At 33.6% G+C, this 10,345-nt stretch overlaps 2 protein-coding genes across 2 annotated transcripts in view; one reads left to right on the forward strand and one right to left on the reverse strand.

Moving 5' to 3' along the window:
• Positions 1-6,655, forward strand: part of LOC134235690 (uncharacterized) — a 34,545-nt gene extending 27,890 nt beyond the window's left edge. Inside the window, exons 27-30 of the mRNA XM_062717838.1 lie at positions 3,061-3,228; positions 3,335-3,466; positions 4,760-4,888; positions 6,485-6,655. Coding sequence (XP_062573822.1) covers positions 3,061-3,228; positions 3,335-3,466; positions 4,760-4,888; positions 6,485-6,619 — 564 coding nt within the window. The 3' untranslated portion in view covers positions 6,620-6,655. The remainder of the gene's footprint in view (positions 1-3,060; positions 3,229-3,334; positions 3,467-4,759; positions 4,889-6,484) is intronic.
• A 1,221-nt stretch (positions 6,656-7,876) lies between these two features.
• On the reverse strand, positions 7,877-10,345 carry LOC134235685 (ADP-ribosylation factor-like protein 2). Its single transcript, XM_062717833.1, has 5 exons — positions 10,197-10,345; positions 9,151-9,261; positions 8,893-9,055; positions 8,713-8,793; positions 7,877-8,381 (listed from the first exon to the last, which is right to left on the reverse strand). The coding sequence occupies exons 1-5, from the start codon at positions 10,259-10,261 to the stop codon at positions 8,247-8,249; spliced, it is 555 nt and encodes a 184-aa protein (XP_062573817.1). The 5' UTR covers positions 10,262-10,345; the 3' UTR covers positions 7,877-8,246.

The raw sequence follows: 10,345 nt of genomic DNA on the forward strand, positions 1-10,345 counted from the left end.
ATATCAATGTAGTCCAAATGGAATAATGTAATCGAAGATTTGTTTTAAAATTGCTTATTTAGTAAAATATCCTTTTGTTTCGTGTTCTTGAATTCCCCTATATAAACCATTGAATTTAGGTCAGAAACAACGAACTGTAGTTTCCAATACTTATTTAACAGGACTATAATTCATGCTGAACTAAATTTAGAAATATTTCGTTTTTCAGTTTCAAAAATAAAATTGGTGGGCAAAACACTTTTGATAGTAGTTTTCTGTCAAAATATATAGACGTTTTTATGAAATTTTGCGATGTAAGAGTTATCGCCCGTGGCATCGATAAACCTGCTAAACACCTTACTATGGAAATCCTAGTGAAATATTTAGAATATATACACAAAATAAAATTATTTAACAAAAAATTACTACTTTATTTTCAAAATAGAATTCATTTTCGCCTCCAAACGTAATATTTAGATTAAGATTGGCAGTATTATTCAGGTTGAATCCACGTTTCCATTGATGTATCAGTGACATCATATACCTGACTAATATTGCGTCACAATTAAATAGTGACAAGTTTTCCAAAGATGATTGTAAATTCTTTGCATAAAAGTGCAAATAAAACGATTAAAAATAAATAATTTCTCTTTTTCTGTTCAATTACTTTTCAGAGTGCATTATCCTACATGTTAAATAATCATATATTTTTATATAAAATGTATTTTTTTTTAACGGGCGACGTCTCAGCTAGAAGTCCCTTTTGAAAAGTAATTTTGTACATGTCCGAGAACTAATTTTTTTAAACTGATTTACTAGGCTATGCGTACAAATACGAGTATTTAATTGTTTATATTGAATATTTCTTATAAAATTGGGATGTGAAGAGATTTTATTTTCTTCTGATTATCAAGGAAAGATGAATATTTTAGATTTTTCAGTTGTTGCATAATGCATGTACAAATACTTGTTTTTTTTAATACCGAGTATCAAGATATCGAACAGATGTTATACATGATTGTAATCTTCATGTACGTAAAAGACAATAGTATTTTAAATACATTGTATAAACATTTGAATCCATGGATAGAATAATTTTAAAACAGTTGACTAACTGAACAGAAATAAAAGACAAGCATATTTTTTTCTGATACATTAAATGCAGAATATTTCTAGTTTTACGGAGAAAAAAAAACGATCCCAATTGAAATAAAACCGATCCCGATTGAAAATAATTCAAAATGTGTAAAGTTATAAAACTAAAGACAACTGCCACCAATAAGACATGTAAAAAAATAAATCAAGTAATTTTTTGGCCATATTACAACAAAAGAGCCAAATCTAACATTACAATTATAGTATTTCCTTCTTTACATAATTCCGGTCGGGATCGGTTTAATTGTGAAAAATTGTAAAACATAGGTAAATTTGACTCCTTTTATTTCTCTCAATATACGGGTGCCCAGTGATTTTATTGAGTGACTCAAAAGTTTGTACTTTGTATTCATAATAACATGAGAAAAAAAATCTGTCATTGAAATGTATTGGGTTTTATAACGTAATGAAAATTGGCTAATGAATTCAAAAAGTTACTTGCTAAACTCAATTTTGGACCACAAATTTTTTTCTAAAGAAATATAAATTGGAGTCTTAGGCCCTAATAAAAATATTTAAAAATTTTTTACTCCCGCCTCGATTTTTTTTTATTTCTGTTTTTCTTCGTTTAATTCTGATCGGGATAGGTATTAATCTACCATTCTACTTTCGTTTTAAATCACGCGAAAGTCGACAAGATTTTGACAGCTGAAAAGATGGTTATTGATGTATATAAATACATGCGTATGTATTTTAAACAAGGGTCATTGGTTGAAAAAGATTGGTAATGATGTGAAGTAAGAGATAATTGAACCTTTACTATGACTTTTATTCGGGTTTTGTAGGTAAAATTACACCGATTGATCAGGTCAATAAAAAATCCGCAAAAGAAAAAAATTGAAAAAATATAAATGCCCGCCTCGATTTTTGAAAAAATTTGGATGAGAATCTAGCAATATATTTATTATGGCCTTATTCATTACTAAAATTAAAGATAAGAGTCTATGGTAATATGTTTTACGGTGTGACCGTTGGGGCGAGCGCAGTTGTACCATGAAAAACACTTGAGATCAGCCACTTCGAACGTCAAGCCGCACGAGATATCTCGACTAGCTGTGACGTCATACGACGTCACAAAGCTCGTCGGAGCTTACAGAGACAGCCGAGTGTCTGTTTGAAACTATAGAACAAGTGCAATTTTTGTCGAAAAACATTGCAGAGTTATTTCTTGTTTCTTTGAAAGATTTCTACAAACTGAAAGTCTGATATATGCTTTACGTTATTATTTATTTATTTATTCGGCAATATTCGCGCAAAGGACATTGGGTAGCGCAGGAATTCTGGGAATGTTGCACAGAGAAATTTGGCTGACGTATGTACAGATTTCAATCCGAATTTCCTCTGTTCATACACGTTAGTCTATTGAGCTCGCTTCGCGAGCGTCGCTTCGCGACGCTCGCTGCGCTCGCTATAAATAATATTGATGGACACGTCCAGGTTTTGCGTATCTGGTACATATAAAACAAAATAAAAACGTAGTAATTTTTTTTACCCCCATGTTGACCTTTTTGCACTCAAAATTGAGCACTTACCGAAAATAGGACTAGAGGAGCACTAAAAATTTTTTTTGATGTTGTCATGTGTAAACACTTGCTTTAATAAGTCTATATGCAAAAAATAATAAAAATCCATGACATGCGATGTGCCACCAATTGCCTGATTTTCAGTGGACTGCCTCTTAATTTCCTGATACTCATCTTTGGAAATATTGTTCCATTACTAATTTTTTTTTACCATACATTGGTTGAGGAGGGGTGGATTTGGGGCACATGTACCAGTTTAGATCTACTTGTATATTGGGATTCACCTTTCAGGATATGAGACTTTCCTGTTCTAGATTTATGTCTTTAAAAGAAATAAATGACAGAAATGCTTATTTTCTAGTACAATGTACCAGTATCTATTTTTTAAATTTTATTCCTTAAGGTGTGTAGTTCGACGTTGTCAGTAAAATGTCAGTTGACAGTGAACCTGACTAATGAACATAGTCAGAGGTCTAGTTACGTCCTCGTATCCGACAATGACTGTCAACTGTATGTCATCCACCAAGGGGCTGTCGTCATGGTGATCAAAACTCCTAGCATCATCACAGCTGTAAGTCTTTAAGAGTTTCTAAGGAGTTTTACAGAATTGTATAATATTCAAAGCTATCTGTGTGCACTGCAGCTAAGTTGCCATCATTTCAGTATTTATTTTACAGATGTGCAGTGGAAATTTTGTAAATACAGAGAAGCTACCAGTGACCTTGTCAACCACCTCAGGGTCAAGGTCAGGGGAACAAGTTGCTCTGGGGTCAGACACAGGGGCTCTCTTTATTTTCCACAACTTTTCTGTGAGTTCTTGTAGTAATTCAAGACTAAGTTGATCAAGGTTTAATTTAAGATTTTGTCATCATTAGTTCATGTATAAATAAAATGCCTTTATAAAATGCCTTTATAAAATTATGGTAATTAACAGAGGGTAGCTGAGGGTTGGGAAGCATAATTGAGAGGCAATGGAGAAAAAAAAGGAAACAAAACAATGGGAAGATCAACAATTTTCTTGCTTACTGTCCCACAGGAATGAAACGAATATCTTGACCACTCATCTGCATGCCGTCAGGACTCCATAATGCATAGGGCTATATACATACCAACAAAGCACTTAAAAACAAAGGGAAAAAAAAAACATCAAAGTTTATTGCCAAGATTTTTTTTTTACTAAAACTGTACTTTTTCATTTAAAAATGTCTTAGAGGATATTAATACGCAAGTTTCGAGATTATCTCCCTTGGTGCGCTCTTTCGTTGAGGAGGGGAGTTTGGTTGCTGTGTAAACAATCAGGTGGGACAGATATTTATTATTGGATATATCACATCATCGATATACTGGTTTATCGTAACTATATAATTGTAAGGATGCACTGTTCAACTCCAGAATAACCGAATTAAAGTAAATGTGTCATTTTTTAAAGTAAAAAAAAATCGAAACAAAAAGAAATTTCAGTGGATGTGAGACTTTTCAGACCGAGGGAAGAGATATATGGACCTCTAATAAATACGGTAAACGTGAAACTGATCATTACATGTCGGCAATCTAAATGACACATTGATTTTTTTCCCTTATTATAACTTCAAAAAATCCCACTAACTTTTTAGAGAATGTTTGTACAATCAAGAAAATCTTTTACTTTTTATAAAGACCACGACGTTTATTTCGTTTACAAGTACCCTATAATTGAAAGTAGATATGTAAATATACACAGTTGAGCTTGATAAAATCATAAAATGCATTACTGCTTAACACTTTTATCTTTCTATAACATTAAATAAATTTTAAAAGCCATAAACATCGTTCATTTATTTATGCACATTTGTATACATAAACAAACTGTCCCTCCTCCATGCTGAAATGGATACTTTTTACGCCTCTATCGCAGGAGAGTTACAATCTCGAAACTCGCGTATTATGGGCTTTATCTGAGTGTGAAAAAACAGGAAAATTCAACAACTCAAGGGATATTAATGATATCACAGTGGCTACAATTTGAAATGGACTGCTAGAAAAAAGAACAAGGAAACAAGGGATGAAGAAAGTAGTACTCTCCTACCTACAAACCTATGGTTATTGTTATTTTTAATTTGTAGATAACAGAATTCGCCAATGCTCAGTATCCTATCACCAGCTTGAGTAAGCTCCCTTTCCCTGATTTGGAACAGGATCTTCTCTTGTGTGCTGGCTACTTCAACGAGCTGCTGATCTACTCTGATGGCAAGGTAATTAATTGAAAAGGGGTGGGGCTCAGTATATAAAGGATACTTAGTATGAGTTGCTGATGTTTCATACATTTTCGAATTGGTAAGGCCCAAAAAAATTAATTAATAGTTTCTCAGGCCAAAAAATTCAAAATTCAATGCGACAGGCAGGCTTTTTTTTTTTTTTTTTTTTTTTTTGGAAACTGGTTTTACACCTTTTTTGTAAGTTATTTGTGCAGTAAAATGATAATATCTACTAATTCTTAAGTTTTGTTCTCTGAAATTAGTTATAATGTGTATTCAACATTAAATAATGTTATTACAAACATTTATTTAAAAGTTAACTGATAAAATACTTTAGATTTAGAAGAAATATATTGTTTTTCTTGTAAAAACGTCTTTCTTAGCATTTATGAAAAGGGGAATAACTCGATTTTCTTTTTCAAGTTGGAAAAATACAAAATTGAGTTATTTCCCTTTTCAATATGTCAATAAAATTTATCAATGCGGCCGTTTTTGAACTGATGCGGCGGTGCCTGAGAAACTATTGATTAACTTTTTTTGGCCTAAAAACATTATTAACTTCAAACATAAATGTATATCAGCATCTTAGCAAAAACTTTTTTTAAATACATGTGAAAAAAGGTTATCAATTTTTGATTTTTTGTACCACTCTTTCTGTTTTTAGCTCACCTGAGCCGAAGGCTCAAGTGAGCTTTTCTGATCACATTTTGTCCGGCATCCGTCTGTCCGTCTGTCTGTCCGTCTGTCTGTCTGTCTGTCTGTAAACTTTTCACATTTTCGACTTCTTCTCAAGAACCGCTGGGCCAATTTCAACCAAACTTGCCACAAAGCATCCATGGGTGAAGGGGATTCAAGTTTGTTCAAATGAAGGGCCACGCCCTCATTCAAGGGGAGATAATTGGCAATTAATGAAAATTTGGTGGCATGTTTTAAAAATCTTCTTCTCAAGAACCACTGTGCCAGGAAAAATGAAACTTATGGGGAATCATCCTCAGGTAGTGTAGATTCAAGTTTGTTCAAATCATGACCCCCAGGGGTAGGGCGGGGCCAAATACAAAGTTTTACATAGAAATATATAGGAAAATTCTTTAAAAATCTTCTTCTCAAGAATGACAAAGCCATAATTCATCATATTTATATGGAAGCATGCTCAGGTAGTGTAGATTCAAGTTTGTTCAAATCATGACCCCCAGGGGTAGGGCGGGGCCAAAATGGCCGACCAAAGTTTTACATAGAAATATATAGGAAAATTCTTTAAAAATCTTCTTCTCAAGAATGACAAAGCCATAATTCATCATATTTATATGGAAGCATGCTCAAGTAGTGTATATTCAAATTTGTTCAAATCATGACCCAGGTAGGGCGGGGCCAAAATGGCCAACCAAAGTTTTTAAAGATATAGATATGAAAATTCTTTTAAAATCATTGGTCATTGGACTACTTTTGGATTTAAACTTTACAATAAAAAGCCATTTTCTACTTTTTCCTACCCTTAGTGCTCAGGTGAGCGATGTGGCCCATGGGCCTCTTGTTACCATTAGCAATGGACATTAAACCATTGTACTTGTACTTGACCCCTTTCTGTTGCTATAGCTCCTGGACAAGTTTGCCGCGTCTGATTGGATCAGTGGTGTAGACACGGCCGACATTGACGGTGACGGCGTACAGGAAGTAGTTTTTGGTTGCCTAGACAACACACTACATTCCATCAAGTTCTCCCCTCCCTAACTAGCCTCAATAAAAACTTATTTATACAGATGAAGATTTATGGTTGTTTATTTCATTCATTTGCATGTTATACCTGCCCAAGAAAGAGATGCTTGGAATAAAAAAGAATTATACTGTACATGTATACACAGCAGTCAAAAGTACTGACTAAAGAAATGATGATCCTGAGAGTTATGGAAACATGTGATACATTATACATGTAATAGCACAAAAATTCTATATAGAAAATACTCATTGTTCTATAGTTGGCTGTGAAAGTTATGTCATGAGTAAGGCAGATTGTGTCTGCATCCTAGATCAAATTTTAGGAGCAAGCCCATACCAAAGTAACTATGAGCCCTTGCATTGATGATGCATCTAGCTATAGGGATGAACACTTTCAGACTTGCTTCAGATTTTGGTTTTTGACCTACGTTTTCCAGATGAGTTAAGTAATTAAGTAATTATTTGTCGTTTCAAAACCAAACTTAAGAATTGCCTTATTTGTAATATCAATTGTTGCTGTGAGATATATATATATCTTTCTTATATATCTACCTAAATATGTTTTGCTCAGTTTTACTGTTGATTTTATGATTTTATGACTTTTCGGATCACCACACTGGTTTTCAGAATCCATATCACCATGCTCTGAATCTGATGATGTAGTACATTTACAGTATACCTGAAGTTTTTTCCTTGCATGTCAAAAATATTGGTCAAATAAGTTGTTTTATTATAATTGCTAATTGTAGATGGGTATATAAAAATTCTAACAAAAATATCACTGGCGGATTTACATGGGGGCCCAAAGGGCCTGCCCCACTTTTGTCTCCAAAATATACGTAAGATTTAAGAAATCATTTTTTTGGAGTGGCTATGGCCCCACCCTGACCCAAAACTGGTCCCCCTATTTTGTCAAGATTCCTGGATCTGCCACTGCAGATCACATCTTGATGGGTGCAGATTATTAGATCAAACTCAGCACTTCCTGTCTTGTTTGATCTAATGGTCCACACCTGTCAGCTCTACGTGATATGTCTCTTTCAATTAAGTTAGTGTTATAATTGTGGCGGTCAGTCGGGTCTGATCACTGGTGGCCAGATAGCTCAGTTAGTAGAGCACCTGACTGGAGATTCAGGGGGACCAGGTTTAAGTCCCGGCCTATCTGCATTTTTCTATTCTCTATTCTCCCATTACTTGATATGTACAGTTTAAATTACTTGACATTAAAAATACTTTTTTTGTCAAGAATATTATGGTAATAAAAAAACAAACAACATTCCTTACTTTTTATTTATTGACTTATTACCAATAAAAGCAGAATTTCTGATTCAAGGGCAGATTTCTGACTTGGAAAAAAAAAAAACCAATCTAGCATAGCAACATAAGTAAAATGGTGACCTGTAACTTATGAGTATACTTCCTAAATACTGAGGTTGACTTAAAGCTCAATGCTGCTTGAAAGCATATGTTATCCATTGTGAACGGGCCACTGTCTGTGGATTTGCACTTAACAAAGCTAGAGGAAAACTGTTTTGTAAAGATATCATAATGCTTTGACAATAGTCAGTAAGCAAGTTAATATCACATAGAGGTATAGCAATATATGAAACAATGCCTGTATATGTAGAGGAAGCAATTTGAGCTAGTCCATGGTAAATATCCGTGAAGCGATATCATCAATTATCCAGTCTATTCCCTTCAGGAGGTTTTCACCTGTTACAGCACTACAGTCTAGAATCCTCCAATGGTGTGTCTTAATGCTGTCCAGATCCAACAACTGAAAAGAGAGGAATGTTAAATCACTTGAAGTATTCTTAACACTGCTCAAAAGCCATCTGTGAAGATCTATTGAGCAGAGGCTCTTTCACTATTGAAACATACAATGATGTAGATATCAATGTACAATTACATATTTAAACCTAATTTATATGATAATTTTTAGTTTTAAACAGACATCAAACAAAATGTCTTTCTTTGTTAGTTTAGGAATGAATGCTGCATACATAACCCTCCTCATCATGGTATGTATTTTTTCTGCCACAATCAAACATTAATTCTCATAATAACGATCAAAAAATCTTTTTATCATTTAAATAAAACAATGGTACCTCTCGTATTTTTTCAGCTGGCAAAGCTCCAGGTAGATCTTGTTTGTTTGCAAACACCAGTAAAGTTGCCCCGGCTAATCTCTACAATAAAGATTGTGTAAAATATACAAACAGGTGCCCCCACTCTCCAGACTCCTGTGCCATTAAGATTGTATACAGTTTACATTGTTTTGGACCTACCTCTTCTACTAAGAGAGATTGGAGTTCTTGTTTACAGTCCTGAAGTCTCATTCTGTCTGCACAGTCCACGACCCAGATCAGGCCATCCGTACTCTCAAAATAATTCCTCCAGTACGATCGCAATGATTTCTGTCCACCAACATCCCAAATATTTAACTTAAACCTACAATCAAAAATAAATATTAAATTAGAAGTTAGATTCATTTTATAATTGAATACAGGGTTTAAAGCCAGTAAAGTACTAAATACTCTACTCACCCTCTATGTTCTAAGGTTTTAATGTTAAAACCTAGGGTTGGAGATATAGTATCAATATCTTCTCCATTGAATTTCTTTAAAATTGTGGTCTTCCCAGCATTATCTAAACCTCTTAAAAAATTGAGGATCCATACATACAATAATATTGATATAAAATAATATAAGTAAAATCATGCACGGATATTTTATAAAATCAACATTGGGACCATTAGGGTGAGCCAGATACTTCTGTATATATTGTAACAGTTTTAATGTAGACAGGGCTCATCAAACCGCACGTGACATTTGGTGCGTCTAAACCCTGCTGTCACTTGACCTTACATGTAAGTTGCATTATCAAAAAGAAGCCTAAGCAAAGCAGAAAAAAATTGTTTGGATCAATTTGCGAAGTCCAATTTTCTCTTCGCCCAGGTGTTGGTTTAAGAGCTCGCAGTGAAGAATGTTGCTTTGCACCGCTCACTATCACATATTTGAAAGACATTTTAAGTATTGAAACATTTTTAATCATTAGTTTCTAGAGAATGGATCTGTATATATTGTAATTAATGCATGTTGCATAATTGATAGTTAGGTTAAAAGAATTTTTTAACCCAAACTCCTGTCGTCCACATCATTGGTGAGACTCTATCAAGAAATTTGCGACATTCCTGCAATTCACCAAAAATGTAAATAAAGCAAAGAGTTGGGAAAATAGGTACCTAGAGAAGGTTTAAGTATCAATAAATAGCTATGTAGGTAGAAGTAGTCTGCATCTTTGGACATCTGAATTTGAAAGTTACCTCCCGTTGGCCGCCATATTGACAACCTAAGAAATAAAGCAGAAATATTTGGTGGAAAATCTTTATCAAATAATTTTTCTTAAATAAAACCAAAAATTTATATACTTCAGAAAAATAATGATTTCTAATTCAGAATAGCAAATATAAAAAATTTAAATTGGTTGAACAATGAAGGAAAAGATAAAACTACAACCACTGACTACCTTAAAAAAGATAAAACTAATGACTTAACATACAAAAAAATCTCCCTATGTAACGAAAGGATACAGCATGAGTAATCTAACTTCCTTTTCTTTCTGCTTCATCTTCTTTAAAATCGTTAACAGTCCCATCTTTTTGACAACCTTACTTACACCGGTTTAGCTATGCAACTCTTCAGTGTTGTAAAAACAGAAAATGACTAAGTGCCAAAAGTT

Source organism: Saccostrea cucullata, unplaced genomic scaffold (assembly GCF_032062105.1).
Source record: "Saccostrea cucullata isolate Sc308-1 unplaced genomic scaffold, CSIRO_AGI_Scuc_v1 ctg192, whole genome shotgun sequence".
Lineage (NCBI taxonomy): Eukaryota > Metazoa > Mollusca > Bivalvia > Ostreida > Ostreidae > Saccostrea > Saccostrea cuccullata.